Here is a 16,456-nt window from a genome sequence, read left to right on the forward strand (position 1 = left end):
TTCTAGAGCTAAAATCGCTCTTTGCCTTTCCCTCCATGTTTTTCCTTGGAACAGCCTAGAAGTCAATTCATTCTCCAGGTAAAACTCCATTTAGTTCAAGCCTCATGTTAATGTCTGTTGGAGAGCATCAAAAGACTTTCTAGATGAGCATGAAAAAGTCGTGTTTTTCCCTAACATGTTTTCAGATCATCTCCTTTCCATGCCTGACTGATGGACAAGTGCCAGGACTCATGGAGCCCAACCAAGCCAGATGTCTCCTCCCTACTAAGGCAAGACCTGCTTAAAAACTGAGGATGCCTGGAATGAGGCTTTCCCTACTAGCACCCCAGGCTCAGAAATGGCTTTGCCCCAGAAGGCCCACAGACAGCTATGTAGATAGAGCCCAAGCCCAATCAGCCTCCCAAGAAAGACCCTGCCAGCAGGGACAACTCTCACCATTGGGCATGAGCTCCACCACCAAGGTAGGGTAGGCGATGTTGGTACAGCCAACCTTGGTGCCGCAATATTTCTCACACTCCGAGGGGACAGTGCAGGCAATTTTTTCTGAGGAGAGATGAAGAGTCATGTCAGCAAGCAGACATCTGGGAACTATTTCCAGGATTCACCTTTTTAAGACAGGGCTTCAAACAGGACGTTCCTGCCCATGGCCCTGAAATGGTTCCACAAAGAGCACAGCTCCCACTAAGCCCTTCCATGCCATCCCCCTGCCCTGCTGGTCCTGACCATTTCCAAGCTCTGCCTGGGGAAGAAAGACAGTTCCTAGGCAGATGAGGGAGAAGCAAAGAAATGCTTATGCAGGAAAGGAGAGGGCATGGTCCTCAGACTTTAGCTAGCTACCCTGCTCAGCAGTGACTGTGTTCTTGTTTCTCCTGAACATCACAGTGACTTGCGGTTCCTAATTTTGAGGTTTGTTTTCAACAGCTCTTGCAAGTAGGGTTGAACATCTAGACAACTAAGGGAATTCCCCAGTGGGAGGAATGTGGGGTAGAACTTCCCAGATGTGGAAAATCTGGGCTAGAAATAGAAAGGCAGTAAGCTGGGAGGGGAAGGGGACATGATCTAGAGACTTGGAGGAAGTTCTAAAAACTTCTATAGAATTCAGATCTACATGCATTTATTAGGTACCTACTACAGGTAGGTCATTTAGTGCTGCCCCATATAGTACCGAATCATCACAGCACCATCTCAAATATTTGTCTGTGTGTCATATCCATTATACTTTAAAATCTTCAGTTAGATATATTTTTCTCATGACAGGTGAGCCAGTATAGGAGGGTGAAAGCACTATTAGGAGCATGTAGCCAACGGCAACAAGTGCCCCCAGACTGTCTTGTCTTCATTTTGGAAGGTGCTCACCGAACTTTCACTCTGTGGTGCTCTCTTTTTGCCATTACTTTATATTCCAGGAAACAGTTTGGACCTGGGATGGCTGACCAAAACACACACGCAAACAGAAGTGTAGGAGAGGCCACAAACAGGCCAAGGAAGAATCTAACACCCTGGATAGCAAAGTGCAAGGCTCGGGGCCCCTTCACAGAAATGGTCCAGGAAACAGGGCAGCAGGCAGTTAGAGACTGGCTGCGGTCCTTTGACATTAAGGGCATCATACACACTACTATAGCCTGGGGGTTGGGGAGAAGACAGAGCAAAAAATAAGTAAATATTAGCTAGAAGAAGCTATAGCTGGAGGCATGACATGACTTCAGAGAATTTGCAAAAGGGGAAAAATAACTGCCAATGTAAAGAACGAGGGAACACAACTCCACACATTCTATGGCCTCAAGTTGCTCACTGTCTGGGGCAGGGGGGTACAATAATGCTTGGTAATCATGGCAAGAAAAGAAGAGGGCAGAAAAAAAGAAACAGGGATCTACAGGGCTTTAGAAGTGACTTGGAGCCAGGAAAATGGAAGAGAGAGGTCGGCAAGTCCAGCAGAAGGCATCACCTGTGTATAGGATGCGGCTGATCATCCCCGGCATCACCATGAGGAACATGGGCAGCAGCTTCAGGTACCCACACATGATGCAGCCGGCCTTCACGTGTGACATGTTTTTGGCCGAGAGGCACCGCTGCACAATGACCTGCCAGGGAAAGCCCAGTGAGGGAGGGGTGTAGGCAAGAGACCCCACAACAGGCTCTAACTACCCCAGCTTCCCCCACCATCCCGGGTCTTTGGCCTGGCACTCTGATGTCACCGAGGCTCAGCAGCCCTCAGACCACATGAGCCCTGCCCTACCTTTCCCAACCCCACAAGCCACAGGCAGACAGGAGTCTCTGTACCACCCTGGGGAAGACCCTCTCCTCCCCACACATCCAGCATGGGTACCTGATCTGTGCACCAGTACCACAGGGCGAGGATGGACAACCCAAAGATGAGCCCAGGCCATGGCAGGTCTCCCTTGAGAGGATCTCGGAAGAGGTGGAAGGAGTCAGCCCTTGGGGTGTAGCATTCTTTCCTGATGGTGGTGTTTCCATCAGAAATCACAGTTGGAATGGCATTCATGTATTTCGTCATGAAGGCATCATACCCTCCCACTTCGTGAAAAGCTGGAAAACAGTGGTAACATAAGTCAACATCCTGAAACTCGCAAATCTTCATAGCAGTTTCTTCCTGTGGATGCCTGAGAAACCCACAGCCAGAGCCCTCACTGTGGGGTCTTGGGCAAGTCATTGTCCCATTCTGGGCTTCAGCTTTCTCATCCATAGAATGGGATTATTAACCCTGCCCAGCCCCCTCAGGGGGCTACTGTGAGGGTCCAAAGCAACAACCTGTGAAAGTACTCCAACCATATACTTCTTTACAAAGGGAAAGTATTTGAATTATTAAAAGAAAGACCTTGCTTTTGAACCAGATTCAAAGACTCTGTTTTTCCCCTCACCTCCTGCTATCAGCAGTGGCCTTTGGGATTCTGGACACAGACCCAGAGACACAGACTAGGCCCCCAGTCCCAGCAGTGTGGTGGGATGGAAGAGAATGGGTGAGGAAGTCTGGAGCCCTGCCACCTCTTGGCTGTGGGAATAAGGCATTCCAGCCCCTGCCCTGCAGAATAAGGCATTCTTTCCCCTGCTCGAGACCCCTGAGGACCACTAGGGAAAATCAAATGGAAGCTCTTGGAAAACATAGCATAGAGAGGATAAGAAGCTTCACAGGACACACAGAGAGCATGGGCCCCCTTAAAAATAAAATGGCATTTTATGTCCTCCCATAACAAATACCTCTGTTTGTAGGGTTTCCAGTCTTCTCCTTAGGATTTCATAGACAAATAAAATTTCAAAACTGGGAGGATGGGGACTACAGAGTGGCTGATTTTTTTTTAATTTATTTATTAATTAATTAATTTATTTTTTACATCTTTATTGGAGTATAATTGCTTTACAATGTTGTGTTAGTTTCTGCATATAACAAAGTGAATCAGCTATATGTATACATATATCCCCATATCCCCTCCCTCTAGAGCCTCCCTCCCACCCTCCCCATCCCACCCCTCTAGGTGGTCACAAAGCACCCAGCTGATCTCCCTGTGCTATGTGGCTGCTTCCCACTAGCTATCTTATTTTACATTTGGTAGTGTATATATGTCCATGCCACTCTCTCACTTCGTACCAGCTTCCCCTACCCACCCCCCACAGTCTTTTCAAGTTCATTCTCTACATCTGCGTCTTTATTCCTGTCCTGCCCCTAGGTTCATCAGAGCCATTTTTTTTTATTCCATATATATGTGTTAGCATACAGTATTTGTTTTTCTCTTTCTGACTTACTTCGTGGCTGATTTTTAAAATTTTACCAAATCAGGAAATAAATAAGAAAATGGTCAATTTATAAAAGAAAGGACATTTAACATCAAAATGTAGATGACATAATCTGAGATTTAAGATGCAATATTTAAATATATTTAGCCTAATAGATATTTAGCCTTATCCTTTTTTTGTCCAGTTTCTCTGTGGAGAGAAGACCTCTCTGTGACATCAGAGGCCCACACTGGGGCCCAATGGCCCAGACTGCCTAGAGAGGGCAGCAAGGAATCCAGGTATTGTCTGGGCCGGGCCCAGCCTGAAACCTCCAGGGCTAGGGAAGGTGTCCCTTGCACACCCACAGTGACTGCCAATCTAGGCCAGTCTACTCCCCTGGGAAGAGCAGAGCATACCCAGCTCACTGTCTAGGTCAGCAGTAGGCAAGGAGGCTGGACTCGTTTTTTCTCCCTGGGCCTCTACCTCTGCCTCCCCACCTCCTCAGCCTGCCCCAGCCCCACTTACCAAACCCAGTCAGGATAAAAGACCCCACCAGCATGATCACCGTCTGCAAGGTGTCCGTGTAAATCACAGCCGCCAGGCCCCCTGAGCAAGCAAAGGAGACAAGGCATCTAACCTCAGGTAGGAGGGCAACCTGTCAGCCCACCTCTTTTCCCCACCCTCACCCCCACCCCCACTCCTCTCCCTCTGCACACCTTCTGCACCCCTCAGTCTGCCTTCCTTTCCTTCCCTCCCTTGTCCTGTTACAGAGGTCTGCCACCCAGCATGTTCCAGTATCTCCACTTTTCACAGAAATGCTGGGAAGGCCTTGGGGAAAGAATGTTTCTCCCTATTTGAGGACAGAGAGCTTGATGTGACCGCTTTAAGCCAGGAAACGGCTATGGTGAGAAGCATCTGCGCAAACAAAGGCAGGGAAGAGCAAAGAGCTGACATCTCTACAAGATGTCTGGGGACATAACCAAATTAGTCCACTCTCTCTTCTCTCAGGCCATCTGAGTAACTTCTTATCCCCAGCACCATGGGGCTCCAGCTGGGCAGCAAGCTCCATCACTGGCCCTGGCCCCCCTAACTGGGCAGAGCAACCTCTGCAAAGGTGCCCCATGGTCACTAGTGCTGCCAGCTTCTCCGGTCACCTCTGGAGCCTTCCTCTAAGGTCTCTGTGTGTCACTCCCTCCCTTCCTCCCTACAGTGCCTCCCAGTCCCTGTCACATCAAATCCAAGGCCTCTGTCTGGCTTCCAAGGCCCCCGCACTGTGACCCCACTTGAACTATCAGGTCTTAGCATCGTCTACACCCCCCACCCTCAGCTACCTCCCATTGACGCCCCTCCTCCAGCCGAACTCATCTGCTTGCTCACCCTGCCCTGGCCCTGCCACTCCCATTCCTGACTCCATTCCCTTGCTCCCACCTCTCCCCGAGCCTGGCACTCCCTCTCTGCTTCTCCCGACTCAGCCAAGTTCTCTCCACAACCTGCAAAGCCAAACCCTGCCCCACCTCCTGTAAGAAGCTGTCCTGACTGTTCCCACCAACACTGGATTTTTCTGGGGCCACCTACAACTGTTTCCTCGAACATTTTCCTGGGTGGATCTCTTCCTTGAGAGGAGAAGCCACGTCTTCACAAGTGCCTAACCCCGAGCTGGGCTTGGGCTGAGTCATTCAAGGGGACTCACCTGTGATTGTGTAAAGGGCAGTGATTACCAGTAAGATAAAGATGGCCAGGTACAGATTCAGGCCCAAGGCCATGTTGATGAATATGGCCCCAGAGAAGATGTCTGCCTGGAAGGAGAGAAGAGCTGGGGTTGGGGGGAGAGAGGCCGCTGGCTGCAGGGTGCACGGGGCCTGCCTGAGGCACGTCAGCTGCAGGGACAGGGAGGAGAACTTGGAGGGGTTAGCAGAAGCCGACCCCCAAGTAGTGCCGATGCCTGTGATTTCCGAGGCCCCACGTTGGCCCACACCCCTTTGCCCTTTGGCTGAACTCCCACAATTAGAGGTTCATATTTTTATCCCCAGTTGAGAATATGAAAAGACAAGTAGTGTACAATTCCATGTATACGAGGTTTCTAAAATAGTCAAACTCATAAAATCTGAGACTGGAATGGCTGTTACCAGAAGCTGGAGGAAGGGGGAGTTATTAATCAACAGGTATAATGTTTCAGTTAAGTAAGATGAATAAGCTCTAAAGATCTGCCATACAACATCGTACCTAGTCAACAATATGTATTATACACTCAAAACCTGTCAAGAGGCTAGAGGGCAAGCTAAGTGTTCTTACCACAATAAAATAAAAATAAAAAACAAAAGGAAGACTTTCCTGGTGGCACAGTGGTTAAGAATCTGCCTGCCAATGCATGGGACACAAGTTCGAGCCCTGGTCCAGGAAGATCCCACATGCTGCAGAGCAACTAAGCCCGTGCACTACAACTACTACTGAGCCTGCGGTCTAGAGCCCGCGAGCCACAACTGCTGAAGCCCGTGCGCCTAGAGCCGGCGCTCCGCAACAAGAGAAGCCACTGCTGTGAGAAGCCTGCGCACCACAACGAAGAGTGGCCCCCGCTCACCGCAACTAGAGAAAGCCCGTGCGCAGCAACAAAGACCCAACACAGCCAAGAATAAATAAATAAATTAATTAATTAATTAATTAACTTTAAAAAAATGATATGAACACCTGAGAGTCATGCTCTATTCCTAAATTTCCCAACAAGTTTATTCAAGATGATAATAGATATTACATGATAGAAAAAAAAAAAGAATTCCATAGTCAAAGAGGTCTGTGAAATACTGGATTAAATAAAGTTAAGGCAGTTTCTTTACCACACAACTTCTCTGAGCCTCTAATATACTGTGAATCCCCAGGAGGAAAACATAGTAAATGACCCTTCACAAACTTATTTAACTATGGAACTCTGTTTGCCAAGGAACAACTATTAACACCTTGAGGTTCCACCCAACCCACTTTGTAGACTGCTGCTCTAAGCTATTATCCTTCATTTACACCTCAGTGTAAAAGGTTTATCTGATCTATTCCCAAAAGCAAGTTTGAGTGCTGGAGTCCATGAGAGGGAAACCCTGCCTCACCCTGGAGTGGAGAGAGATGTTAGCAACATTGTAATTTTATCTCCTCTGCCCAGATGGGATCCATCTTGACTCAGACACAACCAGAGCATCACCACGAACCTCTTGTGTGGCAGGCTTGTTGATAGGTGGATTTATCTAGATTATCTCATGTAAATTTAGGGAGAATTGCTCCCTCTTCACCCCCGAATTCACCAGTTCTTGATGCAGTTCTTTTTCCCCCTGCCTCATTTAGCTCCATAAAGAACCTTCTACTTGGCTGGATGGTGCAGTTGCTAATTTAAACCAACAGAGAGCACTGGAGTCACCCAAAATGAATGTTCAGGTCCTCTCCAAAATACTACCAGGAGGACAGTATTAAGGGATGATGGTGGTGAATTTTTTGTTTTCAAATCTCTAGATGCAAAAGAACCTGATTTCCCCTAGATGCCACAAAGGGCTGTTTTATTGCATAAAACTGAACACATTTCAGGGCATGTAAAGGGCCACCCCGTCAGAGCCCTGGGGAAGGGCACCCTTGCATCTCCACTCGATTTTTATCGTTCCCTCTACACCTCCCTGCAGCTCGTCGGTGCCCTCCAGTGGCTCAGGTCCCCACCAACCAAATCTCCTATTCCCTGCCTCCTGGTTGGAAGAGAGCTCGTCTCACACCAGCTCCAAGCTTCTGTGTTAATGCCCGGCCTCCTCCCCCAAGTTGGCCCTCCTGAGGACCTAGTGCCTTAGCTCCCTGAAGCTCCTCTAGTCCCAGGGGACCTACTGTCATTGTCTTCCCTGGAAGAGTAAGAAAGGCAGACACAGGAGGTGGGGAGAGAGATGGTGACTTAGAAAGAGACCCCCAACCTCAGGGCTGGTGGTGAGAGGACCTGGGTTTTAACCCCAGCGCTGCCACTATAGGTCTGAGTGACCTTTAATAAAACATTTTGCCTCTCTGTGTCTCAGTGTTCTCATCTTTAAAGTGAAAAGCTCTGACTCCTGGGGCTTGTGATTCTCAGTGGCTGGAAGTGAGAAAGACCTGCAGCCGAGGAAAGCATTCCCCTCCCAGATCTGAGACATCTTCTACCTTGCCCTCTGCAGCAGCTAAAGCTGAAGAGGAAGAAAGAGCCCCCAGCTGCACATTAGCCTCGCTAAAGGTGAAATGGCCACCCCTCCTTGACCCTGCACTCTGGGCCACCTGAAATTGTGATGAGTATTCACAATGCCAGTGCCTCCCCTCCAAGGCCTCTGTACTGTCACTAAAGTTATTTCAGTTAAAGGGGCTCCATTCATTGGAATGCTGTTAAATGTGCACACTTTAGAGTCAGTGGATTAGCTAATAAGCATAAGTGAGCTATAAAAAAATTCCAAGGCTGCTACTGCCTTTAAAATGCCCTTGGTTGGTTTACTTTCCAGAGTAGTTAATTTGTAATGCTTTATGACAACATGCCATAGTAGACTATGATACCCTCATTAATATTTGCCTTACCATCATTAGTCACAAATAAGTAACTCACAACTCCTAAGATAACACAAAAAACAAAGTCTATAAAGACTTATGGGAAGTCTTGGGCTAATCGAAATCTTGTTCTTATGATATGCATTCTGTTTCCAGCTAACAGGGCAGATAAAGAATTCCAAGGAAACCTCCCTCATGAATTGAAGAAACCTAGAACAAATGCTTCCTCCCATGAGTCATTCTTAACTTCAGTAATAAATTCTTTCTGTCCTTGGAACCCTGAAAGCCAGCAGATGTGCCTGGGGACACCATAGCTAAGCTTATGTAAGCTGGGGTGCTCTGACATCTGTCTTGGGGTCTCCTAGGTGCCCAAACATTTCCTTACTTCATTAGGGTATTTTTTCCTCCATATTTAGGGGATTTTACAGTTGACCAAGGACTTTTAGATACATACATTGTTCTGATTCTCAAATCAAGGTAACAGGACAAGTAAATTGTCTGATGAGAGAGAAAAAGTCAATGACTTGCTCAAGGGCTAAAACTCAAGTTTTCTGTCTCCAAATCCAATGACCTTCCCACAACATTGAAAGGTAAGGGTTTTCCTTTCTGGAATATTCTCTGCAGAGAGCAAGGTCTTTTTTAATGAAAAAAAAATGTTGTTTACTTATTTTTAAAATAAAATAATTATGTTGTATGATATAAAAATCAATAGCACAAAAAGTTATACGTTGAAAAGTTAATGTGGTCCCACTTGTATCACTAGACCCAAAAGTGACCACTGTTGAGAGCCTTTCGTCCACCAGAGGATTTTTAGGTGGCTGGCTTAAATTTGTATATCAACAATTATATTTCATGGCCCCTAAAAAAATAATAATTATGAAGATGGAAATATGGGAAAATGTTTACAGCTTGATACTAAGAAGGGGGAGAATGACCACGATATGGTTTGCATATTCTGATTGCAGCTCGCTAAAGGAAAGCACACAATATGGGCAAAGCCAAAATGTGAAAATGTCTATGTTAGAGTTATAGGGTTATGGGTGCTTTTCCGCTCCAGATTTTCTTAAATGCCATCACTTTTCTTACAGTTCCAAAGGTGAGAGAAGCAGAAATTTAACAACACAATACATTCTCTATGGATATATGGCTATACACACATTATGTAGTAAAAATATTAAAAAATAGACCGGAAGAATACATACCAAGTTCAAGATAGTGTTTACCTTTTAAGAAGGAAGGAAATAGGGTCAAAAGTATATAGATAAGCCTGATCTGTTATGTTTTATTTCTTTTTTAAAAAAATGATAAGCTGTTTAGATCTACAGAATCCTGGTGGTGGTATTAGTATAGTACTTTACTGTATGTTTGAAGCATTTCATTACTTTTTTATTTATAAAAATCAGGGGCTGGATAGGGAATATACCACCAGCTTTGATATAAAAGAACTCTCCTCTAATCCTATGAGATCATTTATTTCACAGCTCATCTCAGATTGCTCCTTCTCTAAACTACTCTTAGCTCTTAATAAAGAAGAAAAAAAGGAAAGAAGGAAGGAAAGAAGGGAGGTAGGGGAAAAGGGAGGGAGGGAGGGAAGAAGGGAACAAGCAAATTTCCCCAGTGCTGCTAAGCAAAACTAACTTGAAGTGAATTAAACAATTATGGTCCTCTAGACCAGGGGTCAGCAAACTTCTTCTGTAAAGTCTCACTTCATACATGTTTTAGGCTTTGCAGGCCATACAGTTTCTTTCCAACCTGCTCAAGACTGCCTGCCGTTGAAGCATGAAAGCAGCCGTAGATGATACACCAATTAATGGGCATGGCTGTGTTCCAATAAAACTTTATTTACAGAAACAGGAAGTTGGATTTAGCCCACCACTTTGAAAGTTTGGCTGAACAAGCTCCATGGAACTCACAGGGGACAATAAATACAGATCCAGTTGGAAAACCTCTTAGAGTAACAGTCTCTGACCATGAGCCTTGGGTAGTTTGTTTAGTCTCAGCTCTGATGTTTGAAATCCTGGGATTTTACATGTGTGCATTTGCTGCCCATTCTAGTCCTAGTTGTATCTGAGCACCCAGTAGATCTTGCCTGGCAATGAGGTTTGAGATGGAGAGCCCCATTACTCAAATTTCTCTTTCCATTTGTGAGTGAATGAACCAGGTGATAAGCATTCAAAACTTAAGCAAGCTCCGAAGCTCTTATTTTCACCCAAGGATCCAAAACAGATAGCATAGTTGCTATAAAAGTTTATTACAGTTGTGACCTGTGATAATAGCCCCAGGAAATATAAATAGGGACATTTGGTCATCACATGTAATTCATAAAATCTGAGGCTTTATCTCAAGTGATTGTGCACATTTGAATAAGATAGATAATGCCAGGAAATTTTACAGAACAGAATGCTTCTCTGAACTTCGTAAGGCAGGGTGCTGGGGTGGAGTGGGTGGGCGGGAAGGAGCCTATAAAATTCAGGATTACATGGAGGAATAATCAAGTCTGGGTCTCAGAAACCAAAAGGACATAGCCACAAGATGGCAGCCATAGTCAAGACTCCACACCACCCCTGTTCAATGGCCTGGGCCACATCTGGGACTCTCCACCTGAAATGCATTTCACTTTTTCTCTCCTATCAATTACATGCCCACTGGATCCCTGCATCCTCCCAAAGCCTTCCTGGTAGGTCCCTGATTGTTCCCTGCCTGGACATGGATATCACAAGACCACTCCTCTCTTCTTACCCATGCCTCCCCACACACACAACGATAGTGATTAATCTCTGTTTGTGTGCAATGTAAATACATGATTACCTTACTCTGTTAACTAACAATTCTTTCCTTTTGTTCATAAGCCCTGAACTCGTGTATCTTAATGTGAGCTCCTAGCAAGTACAGTCAATATCAGTGTAATTCTTTTAAAGACTTCATGCTCTGTGACCCATGGTGAACCTGAAGTCAGCCAAATTTACAAAGTCTTGCCTGTCTGACCCTTCCCTGCCCTTCCCCACTGCCTAGATGTCCCACCTTCAGATCCCTTATACACCCAGTGTGCAGCTGATGTTCTCCCTTCACAGTCCTCTCAAATCCTACTCTCAGAAACTCATTTAAATTGGAAGGTCACTTAACTGGCTATTTTAATTTTCCCCAAGGTCTTGAATTTTGACTTGTTTGTACTGGCCTTAGAAGGCAGGGGGACATAATGTCAAAAGGTTTCGATTCAGTATCAGGGACTCTGCTTCTCAATCTAATTCTGCTACTGTTTAACCCCACAAAGCCCCTTCTCTTCTCTGTAAAATGGGAGCATAGATCATAGAACTAGATGATCTATCCTGTTATCCTATGCCTTCATCCCATCCAAGCACAGAGCAGAATTGTGAGAACACAGATGCTGGGACTAGAGAGACCCAGACTCCAGTCCTGGCTTTGCAATACACTAGCTATGTGATTTGGGACAAATTACTTAACTTCTCTGAGACTCAGTTTTCTCTTCCATCAAGTGGAAAATTAAATAAAAATCCCCACCTGCACAGAACTCTTATGAGGACTGGAGATGGAATAAGTTAAGCCCCTACTGGAGACTAAGTAAAGCTATTGGCACCAAATAAAAGGCAGCTATCATCCTTCGTGTGCATTATTCAAGGGATTACTGGCACTGGGCAGCAGGTGGAGCTGGTAGGACATTGGGCAAGGCCTCCAGTAAGGAACCGCAGAAATCACACAGAAAGGGGGCAGACCATACTAAGTACTGTTCAAAAGTAAAATTCAGAAAAAGCCAACTGCTGGGGGATGGACTCCATCAGGGTCTGAGCTGAGGGAGGCTGCCCCTCAGGTACCTGGGGGCTCCCAAGTCCAGGGAGGGTTAATCAGTAACCTGAACAATAGGTGAGGTGATTGGGAAGGCAGGCAAAGAGGTTGAGCAGTAAGCTTATTTTTATGACTACTGCTACATCAGCTTCAAGGGCAAAGGTCAGCCAACAGACTTTCACCCACCTGAACTGTGGACTAGGAGAAGGCTTGCTTCCAAGAAAGGGAATCCCAGTGCCCTCCTCTACATGCTTAGTAGACAGATGCTACCTCACAAGCTGAACCAAGGAGCAAGGAGCAGTTCCCTCACCAACCTCCACTAGTGCCAGGGTCACCTCCCCACCCTCCCACTTACATTCCTTTTCTCTTCTTGCACCTGACCTTCCCTCCCTCAGGAAGCCCGATTTCTCTACCCCTCCCAGCAACTCCCAGTCCAGGCTATGCACACCAGTCTCTAAGGAAATAAGACTGAAATGCCCAGGCTTTTCATCTTATAACTAAAAACTACCCTGAAGGAAAGGAGGAGAAAGTGAAGGAGGTGGAATCATCACTTAGGCAGGGAAAGCACACAGGCACCAGTCAAGGGCAGTAGCACTTTATGTCAGGAAGCTGGGCAGGGAGGGAGCAGTAAGGCTGGGTGTCAATCCCAACTCCAAGACAAAGCCCTATTAGTCCAATCCCGGAGCACATGTTCCCACTGAGACCATTCAGTGGGGACATGAAAGTCTCTTCAACAAACGGTTCTGGGAGAACTGGACTTTACTTCACATCATATACAAAAATCACTCAAAATGGATCAAATATCTGAATGTAAGAGCTAAGACTATAAAACTCTTAGGAACAAACCTAGCATTCAATCTTCATGATCTTGGATTTGGCAATGGATTCTTAGGAATGACACCAAAAGCATGAGCAACAAAAGAAAAAACAGATAAATCAGATTTCATCAAGATTTAAAACGTTTGTGCATCAAAGGACACGAAAGAAAGTGAAAAGACAACCTACAGAATGGGAGAATATTTGCAAATTATGTATCAGATAAGGGTCTAGTATTCAGAATATATAAAGAACACTTTCAACTCAACATCAAAAAAGACAACCCAGTCAAAAAAAAAATAGTGTATGCATGTAGAAAGTAATAACATAGAAGGGAAAAATTATTGTGGTAGGCTGAAGATATATATACATTTCCTCTAAAGAAGCAATAGTCAAATGCAATGTATAGATTTCATTTGAATCCTGATTCAAACAAATCAACTGTAAGAAGACATTTTTCAGATAATCAGGAAAATCTGGATATGGACCAGGTATTAAACTACTTAAATTAAGAAATTACTATAAATTTTGTTAAGCATGATAATAGCACAATGGTTAAGTTCTTTAAAAGTTAAAGGTGCGTTCCGAAGAATTTACAGTGAAATGACATGATGTCTGGGATTTGACTTAAAATACTGTTGGAGAAAAAAGATGGAAGGGGAGAGATGAACCAAGAATGGCAAAATATTGTTCATTGTGAAAGCCAAGTGATGAGAATTAGGTCCATGAGTACTCATTATACTATTCTATCTCTGCTTGTGTATGTTTGAAATTTTCCAAAATTAAAAAAATTGAAAATGTTATCTAATATTGTTGTTTTCTCACTTTTAAGTAATCAGGGCAATAAAAGCACGAGCTGCTATTTTTTCATTACCCTACCTAACTAGAGGAGAAGGCTCAGTTCAGATCCAACTGACTCAGATTTCAGCCAGGGCAGATCTTTTACAAGTGCCGAGATTGGTCCAATCTCACCTTTGGTGCTAGATGAGGAGGGACAAGAAAAAAGAGGAAAACTGACCATAGCCAATGAGATAACCCCTCTGATACAGCAGTGAGTACTTTGTAACTGCTGGCTAAGGGGGAAAGCTGGAACCACTTCCTATGTGAGCACAGAAAATGCCATTTCTCTCTCTGCCCTTGGATTTGGCAATGGATTGTTAGAAATGACACCAAAAGCATGAACAACAAAAGGAAAAAAAAGATAAACTAGACTCTATCAAGATTTAAAACTTTTATGCATCAAAGGACACTACCAAGAAAGTGAAAAGACAACCTCAAGAATGGGAGAAAATATTTGCAAATCATATATCTGATAAGGGCCTAGTATCCAGAATATATAGCCTTCTTCTCTAGCTAGGGTGCTGAAGCAATCCAGGGAGCTTCTTACGGGGAGCATCGATGGTTCTCATGTTCATCATCATCATATCTTACATCCCAAAAACGCTTCATGTTTTCAAGAAAATCCATTTGATCCTCACTACCACCCAGGGAGGTAGGCGAGGCGGAATTTTTATCCCCATCCTACTCACAAAGAAGGTAAGCTCCAGAGAAGTAAAGCAATATGCTACTGGCCCCAGGTCACTGCTGGCGAGCAGTAGAGCAGAAGCCCAGCTCCTCCACAACCCCATGCTTCCTCCAATTATTCTCCTAGATAGTGTTCTTACCAAGGTCCCATTTTCTTTCTGTTATTCTTTATTCACATTTTCCTTCTTTAAAATTTTTTTTCCACTGTCGCTTTAACCTTTATCAGACTGACAATCTCCTCAGGGATTAAAAAAAAAAATTCCAGGCAAGACCTATAAGCAGACTTTTTTCTTCCTGCCATCTTTTGGGCCGTCAGGGGGAATATATCTCAGAACTTCAATGGTTTCCTGGGTCTTTCGCTTTGTTTTGTTTTACCATCAAAAGGAGTTGACTTGAACATTTTCAAGAAAGGAAAAGAGAAGTAAAGAAGGAATTCAAGTCTTGCTCCAGTGGGTCAGCCAAGAGCTCTGCACAGCTTTCAAACACACCCCAAAGGCCAGCCAATCCCTGAGAAATCTCAGCTCTGCATATTGGGGCCTGCAGCTCCAGGTTGGCAGGGAGGCAGGCTAAATGGAAGGGGGTCCACCCCAGTGGTTGGGTTCAGAGAGAGCAAAAATCCCCTGGAGGGTTAGCAACTAAAGGCCCAGGGAGCTGATTCTGAACGAATATAAGAAGCCTTGTGCAGTGAAAAGGACAGCGAGCTGGAGCCAGCAGTCTGGGTTCTAGTCCGGAGCAAGAATCTCCATCCCCAGAGTTTCTGTTTCCCTGTTCACGAAGGAAGAGGGGGAATAATCTCTGAGGTCCCTTCCAGAGTTGCCACTGACTGCCCATGTTTAAGCGCATCAGAAATGTCACTTGGAGCCAGATTCTGACCCTGACAGGGCATAAAGGCTTACAGCTACCTCTAAGGTCCGGGCCAGCCCTCAGGCATCCCTAACTCCCTTTTAATCTTCTGTTAAGAACAGCTTTCACTGAACCTTCTTGAACCGTTTATGTCTTCAACCTTCCCCACAGTAGAGGATAAGGAGTTCCATGTGTTCACTCCTTGATGTATGAAATAGGACTTTACTCTCAGAAGCAAAAAGGCCTAAGGGACCGAGTTAATAGAAACATATAGCACTGCCCTTTGGTGGGCCAGCATGTGCTGAGGAGCGAGGGTAGGCAGGTTCTGAGACAGCCAGTGCTCAGCCCCTAGGGCAGAGGACTCACCGAGATCTTGGTGAAAACGTACAGCAACAGGGACAGAACAGAGAGGTAGACCTGGATCCGCTTGCCTCCAAATCGCTTCCGCAGGTACTCTGGCATCGTCACCACCTGCATGGGATGGAAGGGCGGTCACTGCCAGTCTGAGTGATCAGAAGGCCCAGAGCAAGCAGAACAGAGGCATCCACCCCGGTGTCAGAGGTATGATCAAGGGTTAACCTTCGTTGGTCAGAGAAGTCTGCAAGGTGGCCAGATGTCCCCATCCTCCATCCATTTGCTCATCTCCGTCCCACATGCCCTACCACTGCAGAGGCAGCTAGGTATCATCCCAGGACATAGAAGGGCCCAATAAACAATTTTTTTAATGAACACATGCCTGCACATAACCAAGAAGGCAGATCCTTGCCCTGAAGGAGGAGGGGATAGATAAATAGATAGATAGTCCTATACAAAGCACCTTCTGTGAACAAGCCATCATAACCACGGTGGTACCTTTTCAGTGCACCAAAAAAGGTGTCCAGGCTGGGTGTGTGCTTCACCCTGCTCTGCACATAAGCCTTGCCAAGGACTGTGGCTGCAGGCCAGCTCAACTGCTCTCCCAGTTCCTTTCTGCAAATTCCAACCACACTCTGTCTCGTGTCCTCAACCCTGAGCCTGCTGTCTCCTGGAATCAGACATGTATCACCAGCAGTCCATGAGCCTCCAGAAGATGCAGAGTCTGTGCCTGTGCCTCTTTCTTATTGATTTCAGCTCCTAATGTATAGACGTACACATGGTAGCTGCTCATTATATCTCAATGGACAGATGTTGCTAAAGCTCTCTTATGTAAGACGTCAGAGGTTTAGTCAAGAGACCGAGC

At 45.5% G+C, this 16,456-nt stretch overlaps 1 protein-coding gene across 3 annotated transcripts in view; it reads right to left on the minus strand.

The window, feature by feature from the left end:
* SLC5A1 (solute carrier family 5 member 1) overlaps positions 1-16,456 on the minus strand; it is a 57,646-nt gene that overhangs the window by 15,159 nt on the left and 26,031 nt on the right. For all 3 annotated transcript variants that reach the window (XM_068562604.1, XM_068562605.1, XM_068562603.1), the window contains exons 5-10: positions 15,604-15,708; positions 5,420-5,525; positions 4,255-4,335; positions 2,327-2,547; positions 1,946-2,081; positions 436-543 (exon numbers count right to left, since the gene is read on the minus strand). In XM_068562604.1, the coding sequence (XP_068418705.1) occupies positions 436-543; positions 1,946-2,081; positions 2,327-2,547; positions 4,255-4,335; positions 5,420-5,525; positions 15,604-15,708 (757 nt within the window). The remainder of the gene's footprint in view (positions 1-435; positions 544-1,945; positions 2,082-2,326; positions 2,548-4,254; positions 4,336-5,419; positions 5,526-15,603; positions 15,709-16,456) is intronic.

Source organism: Eschrichtius robustus, chromosome 14 (assembly GCF_028021215.1).
Source record: "Eschrichtius robustus isolate mEscRob2 chromosome 14, mEscRob2.pri, whole genome shotgun sequence".
NCBI lineage: Eukaryota > Metazoa > Chordata > Mammalia > Artiodactyla > Eschrichtiidae > Eschrichtius > Eschrichtius robustus.